The 17,229-nt window shown below is 44.2% G+C and overlaps 1 protein-coding gene across 6 annotated transcripts in view; it reads left to right on the plus strand.

The window, feature by feature from the left end:
- Positions 1-4,436: 4,436 nt before the first annotated feature.
- Positions 4,437-17,229, plus strand: part of atp2b3b (ATPase plasma membrane Ca2+ transporting 3b) — a 54,217-nt gene continuing 41,424 nt past the window's right edge. The window contains exons 1-2 of one of the 6 annotated variants that reach the window (XM_017438372.3): positions 4,437-6,513; positions 10,205-10,976. In XM_017438372.3, coding sequence (XP_017293861.1) covers positions 10,727-10,976 — 250 coding nt within the window. In that variant the 5' untranslated portion in view covers positions 4,437-6,513; positions 10,205-10,726. The remainder of the gene's footprint in view (positions 6,514-10,204; positions 10,977-17,229) is intronic. The other 5 variants (XM_017438371.3, XM_037976933.1, XM_017438374.3 and 2 more) reach the window with 5 other exon arrangements.

Consider the following 17,229-nt stretch of genomic DNA (forward strand, 5'->3'; position numbering starts at 1 on the left):
TACTTCAAGACAAATTACACAAATATAATTATTATTAAGGCATGACTTGATTTAAATTGAAGTTTTCCAACAGATATGATCTCTGTAATTTCCTCTGAAACGGATCAAATGTGTAAATCCCTTCGTGAAGCTTCAGGATTCATCTTTTTTTAAAAATAGGGCTGGAATTCACGATGACATTATTCTAGACTGATAAAAACCTTTTTTTTTTTTAAGCCGGTGCTGTCAGCTTGTTGCCAGGTGGTGAAATTAAAATAGTTTTGAAGCTTTTGAGTTGCAGGATTTAAAAATAATAACTTGATGTTGTTACTCTTCATCATTCAGCTCGAGTTTCCTTTTCTGAGTTTGTGTTTCAGTTCGTCTCTGGGAGTAAAATCAGGTCTCTGTGTCTCCTGAGTGTCCAGGATGGAGAAGTCACATGATCATCTGCGACACATCTGAGCCCCCTCCGTGCTGCCTCTCCTTCATCACGCATCACAGTCTTCCTCATCCTGACACGTTTGCTCTCTTCTCGTCTGTCACTCGTCCAGATTTCTTTTCTCCTGCTGGAGGAAAACCTGGCTGCTCCGCTCCCATCCTCCTCCTATTTTAGAAGGTGATCATGTTTCTGCCTGTTTCCCGTTTGTCTGTTAGCAAAATATCTTGTGATTCAGTGGACGTATTTGAATGAAACCTTCAGGGTGAAATCACTGAATCTGCATCCACAACTGATTAACATTTAGAGTCGACCCAGGTTAAGATGGCCGCCACAGCTAATCAACATTAGCCAGCACAGAAACACCTCCAGCTCTGTGTGGTAGTAGCTGAGCATCATCCACAACAAATACTCTAAGTGTAAAGAGATTGTGCAGAATTTTGCTTTCAATATTTGACTAAAACGGCTCCAGCTTCGTCGTTTCTCTACATAAGATGATTTTAACGTAAAACTCTGTCAGGAAAGGCGGCGGGAGATATGCAACCTTCTGTCCTTTCTTCCTGTTTCCTTCCCTCCTCTCTCCTCCTCCCTCTGTCTCCCTGATGTTACATTAATAATGGAGAGGCTGCGCGTTCAGCCAGACTCCATGAATTAACCATCAGATCGGGAAGGAGTCGGAGGAGTACGGAAAAACGAGAGGAACACGGGAGGGAGGCATGAGGAGAGGGAGAGGAGAGGAGAGGAGAGGAGAGGAGAAGAGGAGGAGGAGAGAAGGATGAGAAGAAGAGGAGGAGGAGGAGAGGAGAAGGAGGAGAGGAGGATGAGAAGAAGAGGAGGAGGATGAGAGGAGGAGGAGAAGGAGGAGAGGAGGATGAGAAGAAGAGGAAGAGGAGGATGAGAGAAAGAGGAGGAGAGGAGAAGAGAAGGATGAGAAGAAGAGGAGGAGGAAGAGAGGAGGATGAGGAGAGGAGGATGAGAGGAGAGGAGAGAAGGAGGATGAGAAGAGGAGGAGGAAGAAAGGAGGATGAGGAGAGGAGGATGAGAGGAGAGGAGAGAAGGAGGATGAGAAGAGGAGGAGGAGGCGGGGGTGATGGAGGAGAAGGAGGAGAAGAGGAGGAGGAGGAGGAGAAGAGAAGGAGAAGAATAGGAGGAGGAGAGGAGAGGAGGAGGAAGCAGGGGTGGAGGAGAGGAGGAGGAGGAGGCGGGGGGATGGAGGAGGAGGATGAGAAGAGGAGGAAGAGGAGCTGGTCTGTGGATCACACTTCGACGCCCTCCACCTCGCTCCGATCTCTCTGATCTGCTTACAGATCGCCTCAGCCTTTCGCTCGGGCCTTCGGGGGAAGTCAGAAGGTCACGCACACACGAGCCGCGTGCGTCGCTGCGTGCGTCGCTGCGTGCGTCGCTGCGTGCGTCGCTGCGTGCGCGTGTTTCTGTCAGAACGACAGTTTGGGCCGTTCGTGTTCCATCAGGCCCGCCGTGAGGAGACTGTCCTTGAACTGATGAGCTGCGTTCGGACTGATTAGACACCACAAGCACTCAGAACGCTCACAGTAGATTTCAGAGCTCCTGTGTGTGTGTGTGTGTGTGTGTGTGTGCGTGTGTGAGAGGATTGAAGGGAGGGGCAGAAAGAGCAGCTCGCATGACTTATTGTCCGTGTAAATAATCAGATGTTGAAACGATGGATCCGTCTGCAGACAGAGCGAGCTGCTCAAACAGTGTTTATCTTCAAAGACACACAAATAATCCAAAACGGTGCAGAAACAAAATATTATTTAGAAAAGAAGAAAATAAATCCTTCCCTCTGACGGCCTGAACTAAGATCCAGAGCAACCAGAAGTCACCTGATTGGTAAATAATCCAGCTGAGTATAAATCCAGCCGTTCCCTGAAGGCCTCAGAGGTTTGTTACAGAACCTTAGGGCTCATGAAGACCAAGGAACACGCCTGACGGAGCAGGGATGAAGTTGTTGAGAAGTTTAAAGCGGGGTCAGGTTCTAAAACCTTCTCCCAAGCCTCGAAGGTCTCCAAGAGCGCCGTTCAGTTGGTCAAACACACGTGGAAAACGTTCGGGCCGGGCGGGGACAGCTTTAATTTGAGGAGCAGCTCAGGTGGGACAATCTGTCCACAGGACAACTATCGGTCCATTAATCTGGACTTTACGGAAGAAAGACAGAAGTCCTGTTTGGTGTTTGACACGAGCCACGAAGAGACACGGCGAACATGTGGAAGAAGCTGCTCCGCTCAGACCGAACTAACACTGCACATCACACCGTGCCCGCTGTGAAGCACGGCGGTGGCAGCATCATGCTGCGGGGATGCTTTTCTTCAGCAGGGTCGGAGTTGATGAGGAGAGGGACAGAGCTGAAAACGGGACAATCCTGTTAAAGGTGGAGGTTCACCTTCCAGCAGGACGACCAGAAACATTCAGAACGATCTACAATGGAATGGGTCAGACCACAACCGCGTTAGAACGTGTTAGAACGGCCCAGTCAAAGTCCAGACCTGAATCCATCTGAGAATCTGTGGCGAGACTTGAAAACGCTCTCCGTCCCAATCTGACGGAGCTGCAGCTGCTCTACAAAGAAGAATGGGCAAAAAAATCCCATCTGTAGATGTTTAAAGCTGGTCGAGACGAACCTAAAAACACCTGCAGGTGGAATTGCAGCGAAGGTGGTTCTACAGTAATGGGATGAACACAAATAAAAACCTAACTTAATAACTTTGAACCATTTTTATTCCACTCTACAGTTCTCCACTCCGTTGTGTTTGTTTCTCACAGAAAATCCCTCTAAAATACTTTGAACTTTGGCGCATTAGGCCTGAACTCATACTAAACACATTTATTTATTTAAAATTAAGTAAAAGTTGTGTGTAACTGCAAATAAAAAAGTTAATAACTGGACTTGTTTCTGTAGAAAAAGCGCTGAGATCGCTGCTACTTTTACCAAAGTGCAATAAAAAACAGTGTTTGCCTTCGGGAGATGGTGTGGAAGAGTTGAAGATAAGAAAAGACAAAGATTAAATCAGCAACAAAGGCTTTCATCAAAGTGTGTGTCGCTGCACGGACAGACAAGTCTGCATCCCGTCTCCCTGCACTGTAAAAAGAGATCTATTAATAAGTTTGTCTGATTCAGCTATAAATAAATTTCCTCTCCTTCTTTTTGTTCTGGCTCGCAGCGTGAGGAGCTCTGACGGGAGGACTGGGAAGGAAACGCAGATCTTTTTGCACCTCGCCTCGTGTCGACCGGCTCTTTGGCTCGTCGGACAAACGTCCAGAAACATCTGTCCTCCTGAGCCCCAGAGGATCTTTCCTGGGAGTGGAGATGGTTGGAAAACCAAACGGAAGAACAGCCAGAAACTGGAAGCAAGCAAAATAAAAACATGTATCTAAACCACACTGTCAAAAAATTAAATCTGTCCTTAAAAGGACTCGTTACAAACTATGAAATCAGATTATCCTCTATGAAACGGCGCAGTTTGAAAGCGTAGTTTTCCAGATTTATTGATATACAATTCGGAAATGCAGGTATGCAGTCAATGTAAACAAAGCACTTATATCTGTTTACTTTAGTCAACAAATCTGAGCAGAAATATGTCAAAATTAGTCACTTTGATTGTTTCTGTGGAACCTGGCAAACTAACGATATAAAGAACAAAAAGTGCAGATTTTTTTTTTTACTTTAAGAACGTTTTTCAGCCTGTCTTCATGACATCGCAATGAGTACTTTTTAAACAAAGTAGTTTAAAGTAAAGAGATTTATTTACACCTTTATAGTACCTTAAACAATTCACTTTTATTTTGGAAAGTTGAGCCAACCAACAGGCAGCAATAATACTATTCTAATAATGACTGAAATTGTTTATAGTGTATATTTTCAGAAGGAAAAGACAATATTTCTTGCATTAAGTCAAGACATTCTAATAAAATTCAAAAAGCAAATAAAACCAAACTATTCAAAAAAGATAATCTGCAGTTGTAGGGTCCAAGCTTTATCATAAATTTACTTTTGTTTGACAAAGTTGCCAGTTCTGTTTGTTTTTTTAACAAACGTTTGTTGAAGCGAACTGTTTGATTTATTACATACCAAAAACGAAAAGAAAAGTTTGAGTTTTTAAAAATCCTTTGCCCTAAAGAAGAATTATTCTGTCATAAGATAAGATTTGTACCAGAGAACAAATCTTTTTAAACAAAGCACACATCTTTCAGTCACAATTGTTTATTGGTGAAGAAAAACAAATCATTAAAACAGAAAACATCCACTTTCTGAAAGCAGGATTGTCTATGAAGTCATATTTATTTGGTACATAAGCAAAATCATAATATTAAAAGAACAAATATTTAAAAAAAAAAACAATGTTATTCACTTAGGAACATATTTGAATGTCTGAAATCACTTTCAAATTAAAAGCTTTGAAAAAACAGTAAAATACATAAAAATCCCGCCTTTTTTCCAACTCCCTGCTTGACCTTTAACCTCTGAGGTCCGCCATCTTTACGGTGCTTTCATGAAACCCCGGAAGTATGAGGACAAAAAATTGGAAAACAATAAAGGTTTTTTTTTTGTTTTGCTGTTTTTGTTTGTTTGTATTCCACTTATATTAAGAAAAGTGGAGCCAATAATGTTTTATCAGTACGTTTTAATTTTATCTCAAAACTAAAATCAGTGTAATTATTTCATGCTACCCGAAGGTGAAGGCTGGAAAATCCGATTTTCTGTTTGTCCTTGAATGCTCATTACCGGAAACTGACAGTTCACGTCGTAAATTAGCCAAAATAAGCAACGATTCTTTACATTTGCATTCATTTATTTTATTTTATTCAACAAAAAATATATAACCCAGAGTGAATATCAGCGTTTGTGGACTTGGTGTAAGACTGGTAGTATTGGGAATCAAATTGTGTTTTTCTGTTGGTAAGCTAGTCTGCGATCGGTTTCCTCTCTTTAAAAGTGGGTTAATGAATAAAGGTTTGAAAATAGCTAAAATAGAAGACATAAAAATAATTAAAATATATATAAAAAAGGCGTTTTTAGGTATGTCTTCTTAACAAAAGAGGGTGAATAAATAAAAGCAACAGAGAAAACAACATTAATGTGTGAATAAAGTTGATTTTATTTCTAAAATAAATTTGTTGTTCCAAATGTAGTTGTCAGTATTATTCTGTAATATTCTATAAGAAAAAAAAATCAAGGATAAATCTGGGTCTGATTTTTTTTATCTGCTAGATCTGTTAGTTTTAGCATATTTTGCTAATTTTAGCTCCTGATCTGCTCATTTTAGCCTTTTAAAAACTCAGCTTTAGCTTTTTCAGCTGTTTCTGATTCTCTGATTTACAGCTCTCTGAATGTTTGTTGTTGTTTTTGCTGTCGGATTGTAGAAAAGTATTAAATTTTTGCATTTTTATTCAACACATCTGTTGTTTCATGCAGGAAGAGTCGTACCGTGGTGACGTCATCACGCAGCCGTAGGAGGAGGGGAGGGGGGTTACGTAGCCCACGGAGCAGTCCTCACCCCCTCCCTCCCTCACGCGGATGCTGCGACCCAGCTCCCGTGCTCCTCCTCCTCCTCCAAAGATGTCGCAGGAGCTCCGGTTCTCCTCTTCCTCACGCAGCTCCTCTAACAGTTGACCGAACCAGCTGCTGCCGCCGCCGGGCTCACGGACCGGCCGTCTCCCCTCCCCGCAGCGGAGGAGTTTAAACCCTCACCCCGGCGCATCCTCCCTCCTCCTCCCTCCCTCCCCTCCCTCTCCCTCTCTCTCTCTCTCTCATGTCACTCTCGGTGTCTCTCTCTTTCCTCAAACCGCCGCAGAACTCCGCTGACCGTCCGCCACCAGGTGACCGCGCGCCGGAGCGGAATCTTCATCAGCGCCGCCGTCCTTCATCCCTCCGCTCCTCGGGACTCCAGGGGACAGGAGCTGCCGCATCCTCTTCCCTCTCCCCCCCAGCCACCCACCTCCTCCTCCTCCTCCCCTCCTGCTGTATCCTCTCATCCGGTTCGGGACGTTCTCCGCTCCGCGCACAGGCAGATTAACGGGGGATTCTGCCCGCCCGCCCGCGCACTGATGCTGATGTCCTTGAGCTCGGCCTGCACGGTGAGTCGGTGAGTCCGTGCGTGCCTGCGTGCGTGCGTGACTCTTATTTACCCGCCCCCCCCTTGGCGCCGTTTCCTTTCCCAGAGGAGGTTTTTTTTTGGGGGGGGGACTTGCAGAGGACGTGGACGGCCTGATGTCCCCGTCTCAGGCCTCAGAGCTGTCCACACACCGGCGCATGCAGGCAGCCTTATGACAGTGTGAGGAAGAGTGTGTGCGCGCGCGTGTGCGTGCATGTGTGTGCGCATCCATCCCTTCGTGTCCCGTGTCAGTGGATGAGCGGCTAACGTTTTCACCTAGGAGCACGCGCTGTTCTCCCCGTGCGTTTTTTTTTTTTTTTTTAATTTTTTTGCCTCCCGGTTCTCCCGGGCATCTGGGTCGCTGAGCTGCGGGGGTGTCGGTTTGATCCGCCACCGGAGGGACCTTGACGAGTCACCCGGCGGCTGCAGGGTGGGTGTGAGTTATTCGGGGGGGAGTGGGGGGAGGAAGGGGGGAGGCCGGCCGGTAACCTTGCGGAGGGACGCTGTGGCGCACCACCGGCTCAGAGCTCTGTCTCTGCTGGCATGTTTTTTTTTCTCTCAGTATCTCAGCTTTCATCGTGACTTCCTCCAGCTGCTGCTGGAGATGAGAGGAGGGATGAAGCTCGGCATGTCTGAAGGTGACCAGGAAAGGTCGTTTTATGTGTGACACACCTGCTTGGGCCATTCCTGCACACGAATAAGAATTATGCGTTTGTGCTTTGGGTGGAGTTGTAGGAGGACACGGGACACTGAGACTGAAGTGTGATGGTGTCAGTTCTCAACTTTCTTCCTTCCTTCCACCCTCCTCTTCGTCATCGTCTGGCTGCTTTAATGGGCTGTACAGTAATGCAGATATCTTCGCCCTGCTGGCAGCCCACCTTTAATGGCTCCATCCACTGACTGTGTCGAATTCTAAGTGTGCTCCCCCCCCGCACCTCCCCACGGGCTTTACAGAAGTGTGTGAGTGGCGCCGAGCCAGCGATGGCAGGCGGCAGCCCACACACGGAGGCCCCGGCCAGAGGTGACCCTTCAAACACGCCAGGAATCAGGAGCGCAGGTGCACAGGTGGAGAACACAGAACACTGATGTCAGTGCGCTCAGGTCCGTGGCAGGAGCAGAGCACGCCAACCTGTTCGCTCACATGTGCGCCTGATCCGACACACTCCGAGTCTCAACCCCGCCGGCCTGGAGTCAGATCCTGTGAGGAGCATCTCCTCCGCGTCTTTGTGCCGCTCTCTGCGTTCTTGTTGCCGGGACAAAAAGAAACCTCCAGAGGGTATTAAAAAGGAAATAAAAGTAACCAAATTACCCGGACCCTCTAAGGGACTGTGCACTAACAAGCGGGGCCGGGATTCCGGATGAATGGGGAGGCTGCTGACCTTTTGTCTGACTCTTTTCATGTTCAAACACTCTCCCAGCTGCAGCCCCTTCTCCTCCTTCTACCTCATTCTGAAAGTGCTTCGGTGTGTTGGTCATGACAGAGATCATATAATTGATGTCTCTGGGCGTGAGTGGTTGAGCCTTTGTGCGCTTTTACTATCCATGGGTGATGCTTGCTGCTTGTAGCTTTAGTTTTGTGAGAGTGAGGGATGCGTAACTAATTGAGTAATAGTTTATATATATAGATATGAAACAGGCTCACGTTTGAGGACACACTTACACAAGTTCTGAGACAAACAGAAAGACAGACTCAAACTAGTTGGGGGGGATGAACAGAGTAGCCTTTCCTTGCGTGAGTTTTATAAAATCAGACAGAATCGGTGAGTAAGAGATCGGGCTGGGAAGAAAATGCGCGTCTGACTGAGTAAATAAATTATTGCATGAGCGAGAAACAGACAGACAGAGAGCGAGAGAGAGCGACAAAAGGTGCTGAAAGTGAGTCGGGTCAAATGACAACGGGGAGTGAAAAGTAAACAATTAATAAATCTTTACGGATGCATTATAGATAAATAGGTGGAAGAGCAACGAGCAAGCAGGAGAAGATGGAGAGCAAGCGGGAGCTTCAAAGGGTGACTCAGTCATAAACTAACACTCTCAGTCAGGATGGAAGCATGGCAGGGCAGAGAGGAGACGGGAGGGAGGAGATGCAAGAGGCAGAGGGAGCTGAGGGAGAGTTAAGAGTGGAGAGGAGGGAGAAGAGAAGGAATCACTGATGAGCTTCTGCTTCTCTTTTTTTTCCCTCCTCGCCCTTACGTAAAACACCCTGACAGGGAGAAATCTGAATAGGCCGCGTCTCGTGTGATGCCGAGAATATTTACAGCTGCCGCTAATTGCTCACGTGGGACGAGGCTTCGTCGGAGCAGCCGGAGCGCTATCAGTGTTGGGTTTATTTAATTATTTAGTTTCAGAGTCAGATCTGAGTGTAGGTTCAGATTAGGGAAAATGTTTTTCAGCTGCTTCAACAAGAGCGACGCACTTTGAGTTCAGAAGATTCCTTTAATAATTAATCACACAATCAGTTCATGTGGATGTGTGTCAAATGGATGGAACAGGCGGAGACCAGTTTTTATTTACCTGATTATCAATAAACAATATTTGTCCAGAAGTCTCAAATCACGCAACGTAAAACCAGATCACATTTTCTCTAATTATCACAAACTGCTCAAACTTCTCATTGGAGCAAAAGAAAACAGATCCTTCTATAATTAAACTGTTCTTATAAAAGGTAATTTTAAGGAGGAATTTATAAACGAGGACAGAGAAGAGAAGGACCGAAACAATCCAACTTCAGATAAAAATCTGTTTTATTTCCTTCTTCGGTGGAAGCAGAAGCCACATTTCAGATGAAGAAACTTTTACATTGTGCTGCACGGCTCGGGGGAAGATGCTCTTAAATCTTGTTTACTCGAAGGTATTCCTGCAAACAATGAAACCCGACCTAAATAAAAAAAAGTTATCCTGAACTTTACCAAACTGTGCAGCTCGACAGAGTTTACTCCTGCAGTTTTACAGCTATATCGATATGCAATTCGATGTAAACGAAGCACTTTTATCTGCGTAGTTTTCACAAAAAAACTCTCCAATCGGTCACCATGGTTGACCTTTTTCACTGTTTCTGTAGGTAAACAAACGAGCGTTACCAATTTAATTTCAGTCTGGATTAAACATCAATATGAGAGTTTTGTTTCTTCTTCTGGACAATGCAATGAGAAGCTTTTTAAATGGTTGTGGAACGTGTTTAAAGTTAAAAATGTTTTAAAACGTTAAGACTTTAACCAGCTGGGATTTGTCCCTTTTTGAAGTCACTCAGAGTAAATCAGAAGTTTTGTTTTATTCAGAAAGTTGCAGCAACAGTCTAGTGCCTGCTGCTTTTCATCCACTTATATTTTATTTTGAATATAATATGTCAGTATTGTGTTTTCACCTCTTTGTAGTGCAGAAAAAAATCAATGAATGCAGGTTTAAATATCAGGTATAAGTGTTTTATACGTATATGTGTGAGATTATGTTGCTTTTAATCTTGTTTTTTATGTCCTTACTGAACCCGGCTTCACGTTCCTTCTGAAATAATTTTAGTAAATAATAATATTGTTTCAGTTTGCTTTTTTGTCTTATGTTAGTGATGTTATTCTTTATTCTGTACCTGCATCCTTTTAGGTTTTGCTCTTGTTCTGTAAATCATTTTGAAAAGCATCTCTGAGATCGATACGAGCGAGTGGTAATGGTTCTGTGTCTCTCTCAGGTCCTGGTGGTGCAGCAGTAGCTACCTCTGAGCTGGATCTGGATCTGGATCTGCTTCCTGTCTCTGATTCGTCAGCCGCCGTCGCCCCTCTCTCCGCCCGTCCGCCGCCCGCCTCTTCATTCCCGTTAGCCCGTCCGTCCGTCCGTCCATGGACTGGCCGTGACCCCGGAGGGAGGGGGACAGACACGAGGAAAGAGTGGTCACAGAGGAGACGCGGGACAAGAAAGCTGGATTCGTTCAGACGTCGCGCTTCTGAAGCGGTCCTGCTCGCTGTCCTTCATCCTCCTCCCCCTCCTCCCCCACCTCCCTCTGTCATGGAGATTTAGAGGAGCAGTGGGAGGTTAGGCCAAACTAGCAAAGAGAAAACAAAATTCCCAAAGAGTCCGGGTGCATCATTTCAGTCATTTTTAGATAAAAAATTAAGAGCACATGAACATCCCTTCACCCGCCAAACGAAGGAGGACCTGAGCAGACTACGGGGAGAGAGGAGGACCAAAACAGACGAGTAAGAAACTTCCTGAAATGTCAACGACGGCAACGATGGGTGAAATGGCAAACAGCGCTGTGGAGTTTTATCCCAAAGGGACTCAAGGCCGGGGCGGAGGAGGAGGGAGGGCGGACGGCAGCATTTCAGGAGGAGACTTTGGGGTCACGGTGAAGGAGCTCAGGGAGCTGATGGAGCTCCGAGGTGCTGACGCCCTACAGAAGATCCAGGACGGCTACGGAGACACAGAAGGCCTCTGTCAGAGACTACTGTCCAGCACCACCGACGGTGAGCAAACGGGTTCGAACAGAACACGAGAGTGAGTGAATGAATAACAGAGGCCGAGTTAGATGGTTTCAGGAGATGGGTGAGTAGATCCATGAATGGGTGAATGGTTGCTGGATGATTTGTTCTGTGCTGAATGAAGGAAGCACGGAGGAGCGTGTGCTCTGGGCTCACACACGCACGCCGCTGCTAAAACTGTGTCCAAGTAATCTAATCTCTGTGATATCATCGTTTGGCTCCAATAAATGGCACAGATTGAAAAAAAAACAGACTGAAAATGACCATTAATGTCATTTTCGAAGGCTGCATGGGCGGATGGACTGATTGATGAGTGGATGACGGGATTATGGCGGATGAACGACCGGAAAGCTGATAGAAAAATAAATCAATAAATTGGTGAATAAAGCAAGTGTGCTACTGTAGGGTTAACCAAAACTCTGAGCAGGGAACAAGTCCAGGGGTGCATTACTCTAACGTCCAAGGTGTTTTTGAGTTAATTAAAGGTGAAAACGATGTGGACAGAACCTCCCTGGAATATGCGAAGCCTTCACACCTTTTCGTTCTGGTCTGCAGGACCGTACTTTTATGTGACTTGTTTTAACGTTGCAGGAGGATTTGTAGTTTAGATTTACAACCCCAGTTCTGAAAAAGTTGGGACTTTGTCTTAAATATAAATAAAAACAGAATATATTCACCTTTTATTTACAGTGGAACACAGTAAACATATCAAATGCTGAAATTAAGAAATTGTACTTTTTATTTTTTAGATAATTTTGAATTTTACGGCAGAAACACATCTCAGACCAGTTGGGACAAGAGCAACAAAAGGCTGTAAAACTAAATGCTACAAATAAGAAACAGCTGGAGCAGCATTTTGCAACAGATTAGATATTTTTTGGCAAAATCTCTCAGAAGAGGTTCATCAGCTGAAGCTAATTTAATTAAAATGAACTGCGTCAAAGAGGAAAACTGTTAAAAACCACGGACGCCACGTCCTCACCTCTCTGATGGTATGGGGGTGCATTAGTCCAGGTTTTAGAACAACATCTGCTGCTCTCCTCAGGTCCAGATGTTTACAGACTGATGGAGATGCTGCACAGAGGGAAACATCTGGAGCAACTTTAAGACGTGTTGCTGCCGTCAGATTCAGAATAATCTTATTTTTTCCTAAAAAAATGATTCAGCTTATTTGACATGTTTACTTCATCCCACTGTGAATAAAATATATGTTTATGGGATTTGCAGAATATTGCATTTAGTTTTATTTACATTTTACACGTCGTCCCAATCTTATTGAAAATTTAGGTTTCAATTAACTCAAAGTTTTAAACTTGTTTAAATGTTTTATAAAGTCTATCTATCTTGCAGAATTTGGCAGCTTTACACCAAAATCTGGCATAACTATTTAAAAAAAAAGATTGTTAAGCGTCTGCAGAGACAAATAGTGATTTTATCGGACCTTAAAGCGGCCTTGATTCAGCTGGACTGGGATGTTTGGAGGCGTTGCTGTCAACATTATGACATATTCATCATGCGATCGCGTTTAATACAGATGATCTTTTAGCCTAATTGTCCTAATTTTTTGTGTAAAAAAAAAGCAGAGAAATTGTCTGTAATGTCGAATTTCTCCAGTCCGTTTTTACAGTTTAAATTGATGGCTAACGGGCGTTTAATGGCGCTTCTTGTTGGTTTCTTCTGCAGCTCCGGTGTGCAGAGATTTACTGACCCCAGCTGTTTATCTTGGTGCTTTATGTCTTCTGTTGGACCGTCCACATTTTTTTTTTTTTTAAACTCTTTATTTAACATTTTTCATTATTACAATGAAACATACAATACACAGAACATGGGGCAGTGACTCATAGTTGAATAAGAAAGAACATTACAAGATGTTGCACATAGTTACGCTTCCTTACTCCTGTATGTCAGCCATTTGGACCAGCGTTTGTTGTAAAAATGTCCTTTTATATGTGAAAGATACATCAATTTTTCCATAGAGTGAATTTCCTCCACAACTTCCTGCCAATGGTCCAGCTGGGGAGGGAGTTTCTTTAGCCAAGACCGTGTAATAGCTTTTTTGCTTGCAATTGATAAAATTTTAAAAAGATATTCATCTTCTTTTTGAAACACTTCTCCGCATATCAGCCCCAGCAGAAAAATTCTGGGGTCTTTGGGGATGGCTTACCCCAAAATTATTCCGATAGTCTGGCAGATTCCATCCCAGTAGAGTGCCATCTTAGGGCAAGACCAAAACACATGAGAGTGATTGACATTCTGATGGCCACATTGTCTCCAACATTGCTGTTCTTTTCTTCTCTGTCTACTCATAATTTGAGGTGTAATAAAGTATCTAATTATGCACTTCCATCCGAATTCCTTCCATCTTTTAGAACTGGTAGATGTCTGTTGTGTCACACACATTGAAAGCCACTCGCCCTCTGTAATCCTTACTCCCAATTCCTTTTCCCATTTTGACTTAATATTCAAGGTGTTATTTTCATTATGTTTCTGCAACCCCTTATATAGTTTGGAGACGGTTTTAGTTGGAAGGTTAGTATAGGCATTTGTGAAAATTTGCACAATAGTATTACCTTCTGGAGGAACACCTTTTTTCATTTTGGTATTGTAGAAGTGTCTAACCTGAAAGTATTTAAATAAGTCTCTGTTCTCAAGTTTATAATCCCTTTTCAGTTGCTCAAATGTTTTAAAGGTGTTGCCTTCTACAAACTGACACAAAGCTACAAGGCCTCTATCTTTCCAGTCTAAAAAGGAGGAGTCTAATTCTCCTGGCCGAAAGTTTGGGTTACAAGTGGGCCACATCTGGAGTCCAATGACATCTGCCAATTTGTACTTGTCAACTATTTCTTTCCAGATTAACAAAGTGTCTTCAACTATACGATTCCCACTTTGGTCCAAAACTATTTTACCTCCCAAACGTGTTTGGGGTTGGACCCCACCATGCCTAAGTTCAATCTGTTTCCATCCAGGCTCCATTTCCGGGGAGCACCAGCAGACCATAAATCTCATTTGAGCTGCATAGTAGTATTCCCTCAAATTTGGAAGGGCCAGACCCCCCTGATCTCTATTAATTTGGAGTGTTTTAAATTTTATTCTTGGTCTTGTCCCGGACCAAATAAATCTTGAGATCAGCCTATCCCAGGCATGGAAGTGTGAGTTTGATATTCTAATAGGCAATGACATGAAAAGATATAAAAATCGAGGGAGCAGATTCATCCTCACTATTTCCATTCTAGCTGTGAAATCCAACAGTAACCTTGTCCAGACTGCCAAATCTTTTTGTATGGTTTCAGTAAGTTTACCAAAGTTCAAACTAAATAACTCGTCCAAATCTCGGGATATAAACACTCCCAGGTATCTTAGCTTTTTGGCATCCCATCTAAGTCCATAGGTCTCTCTTACAAGTTTACTAGGAGAATAGTTAATTGTCAAAAGGACCGTCCACATTTTAGTGAGCATCTATTGACGTTCGCATCATGGACTGAGCTGTAAAGCCGAACGCTCCGGCGCTCCCGCGTCCACAGTTTGATTTTAAATCAAAGAACAAAGAAGAAACCAACTGTTTCTTTCCAGTAATTGACTCTTTGTGTTTATATTTGCTGTGCAAGTTCACGCATACAAGAAATATTATTTTACATCTGAAAGGTGAATTTATTTTCTGCATTCAGTGGAGTTTTCAGTCTCCCCTCATTTTTTCATATTTCACCTAAAGCAGCCAGACTTTCTTATAATCTTTTAAAATGATCCTGATCAATACTTCCCCGGGCTTTCTGAAGGTCATTTAGAGCTTTTCTTTGGACATCTGCTGCCTCATTTTCTGTCCAGTGATTGACCGTTTTCAGAGGAATGTTTGTTAAGCCACTTAACTCCGGCCTATAAATCCTTCAGACATAAAAAGGCTTTTAAACTCAACGTATGAACCAGAGCCGTTTTTTAAATGGGATCTTTAACACAGTTTGACAAACATAAAGTAAGATTTTAGCACCAACGAGGTGATTCCCAAAAAGCCTATTAGGCTGAAAACTTTGCAGGATCAACTGAAGGATGATGCGTCGGGGCTTTGATGGGTTTATTTTTCATATTTTTTTTAAAGACACACCTTTCAGATTCTGTGCCATTCGTTATATCAGTTTCTTCATGTCCTAACACATAATCGTGGACTGAAAATGAGCGAAAAATCAGTTCATTAACGGACTTTAAAAGATTACAAGACAGTCAGACTTATTGGAAGCAAAGTAAAAGATCTGCTGCACAAAACTGAACACCACTTTTAACAACATTTCTTTGGGATTTCAGGAGCGTCTCTGGTCTGTGGTCGATTCATTAAAGACACACGAGCAGCGAAAACCGATAAGACGTTCAGCCTTTAATCACAAAACGATTTAATTCAATTTGATTCAGTCCAGTAAAACACAACGAAGCAAAGGAATGGTCCTGTGTCAGTTATTGACACCAGTTACTGACAAACAGCTCTTGTTTTAAAATTGGAAAACATTTCGTAAAACCCGACTCATAATGCGCCAAAAAAATGATGCTTAGTGCAAAATGAATAACCGTGCCAGCATCAGGTGTTTAATTCTCTTTCAGTAACTTAGCGGTGAGCAGCAAAACGTGTTTTCTACATTAGAAAAACCAAAACATGAATTAACCTTTTTTTTTTATTCCTGGAATTTTAGTTGACTGATGTTGGTTGAAGCACATTTTCAGAGTGTTTGTTGCCGCCACCACCGGCGCTGCTGCAGTTCTTCTCCTGAGCTGTAGGTGTCGATAAAGAGAAAAACGTTCAGTTGAACAGCAAGAAGTCCAGCTAGGAGAAGAGCTGTCCGCTTTAAAGAGTAAAAGAAATAAAACAGAGTTTTTATCACTGAATAAACCGATAACGGCATTGATACAACCAATCAAACTGGTTGATCTCTGATCAGAGAAAAATACACTCATCGCAGGTTTATGACTTATTGAGCAGTTCTAAGTACATTTATAAATGGATTACCAGCAGCAGAGCCTAAAGTTGGCACAAGTTAAACAACGTATCATTGAATAATCAGTCATAATCAGTGAATTTGTTGTCTTTTAGTGTCCTCGGGGTGTTTGTGGACTGTACTCGTGCACTCCGAGACGCTCCAACAGGGGTGTGGTACCACGCTACGCCCACTCCTTCAACTAGTTTGTAACCTAGCAACACAACAGCAGCGAGAAGTTGGCTCGGAGAGAAGGGGTGGCTGAGAACTGTGAGATGGAGAGAAAAGGAGAGGGTGAATGAAGGGAAACGAAGGAGGGAGTTTTCACCGAATGTGTGGCCGGTGTTGAGTTGCAGTAAGTCTGTGTTGAGTGTTGCTAATTGGATACCGTGAGCCGATCAGGAGTCGGTGCAGCGGGTCCCAACAAACCCGACACAAACACACAGACCGGTGTGTCTGCAGATGTCCGCACGCAGCAAAGTTGGCACGCAGAATGCTGCTCTCGGGTAACCCCGATTCACAAATCGCAGGCGGTGTCATGTGACGTGACGGAGCAGCAAACGCGGATCAGAACGTCGCTCCGAGCCCCACCGCTCGGGGGAAAACTGTCCGCTCAAACTTGCTGCTCATAAGTCAGAGCTCGGGACTTATTTTCTGCCTGGGGTCCAACAAAAGCTGCAGCCTGCTCTTTGTGCGAGCACAATGGAGCTGATCACAGCGCCGGAGCTGGCAGATCAGATGGTGAAATACGGGCACCTGAACACATCGGTGCTGAACATCGTCTGTAACCTGAGACGCAGAGCAGGACGGGGTCTAAACCAAGACAGACTGAGATCTCCGTCACTGCAGTGCCAGACCATTACATCCACACCGAAAAGACGGAATGGAGCAGCAACAAAAATGTGAAAGAGGGAGCGAAAGACTATGTATTCGGGTGGGGGGGGAGAGAGAGAAAGCCGAGGGGTGAGGAGGGAGAGCTCAAACAGCTTGCCGCATTGTCAAGGACACATCAAGGGGAGATTGAGAGAGAGGGAGGAAAAGAGGAGGAGAGCTGTGGAAGAGGAAGAAGAGGAAGGGAAGAAACGAGGGGAGGAGGCTAATGAAAAGAGGAAACAGCTCTCTGTGATTACTCAGCATTAAGGTCACCTGTTTTCTGTCTGAACTCTGTTGATCCTCTGCATCACTGCGAGCCACACATGACTCCCTGCAGCAAGCACGTTTGGACCGGACAGACGCCGATTCCAGCCAACCGCGGCATGCAGATTCCCCCACCCCCCCACCCC

This window comes from Kryptolebias marmoratus, linkage group LG8 (genome assembly GCF_001649575.2).
Source record: "Kryptolebias marmoratus isolate JLee-2015 linkage group LG8, ASM164957v2, whole genome shotgun sequence".
Lineage (NCBI taxonomy): Eukaryota > Metazoa > Chordata > Actinopteri > Cyprinodontiformes > Rivulidae > Kryptolebias > Kryptolebias marmoratus.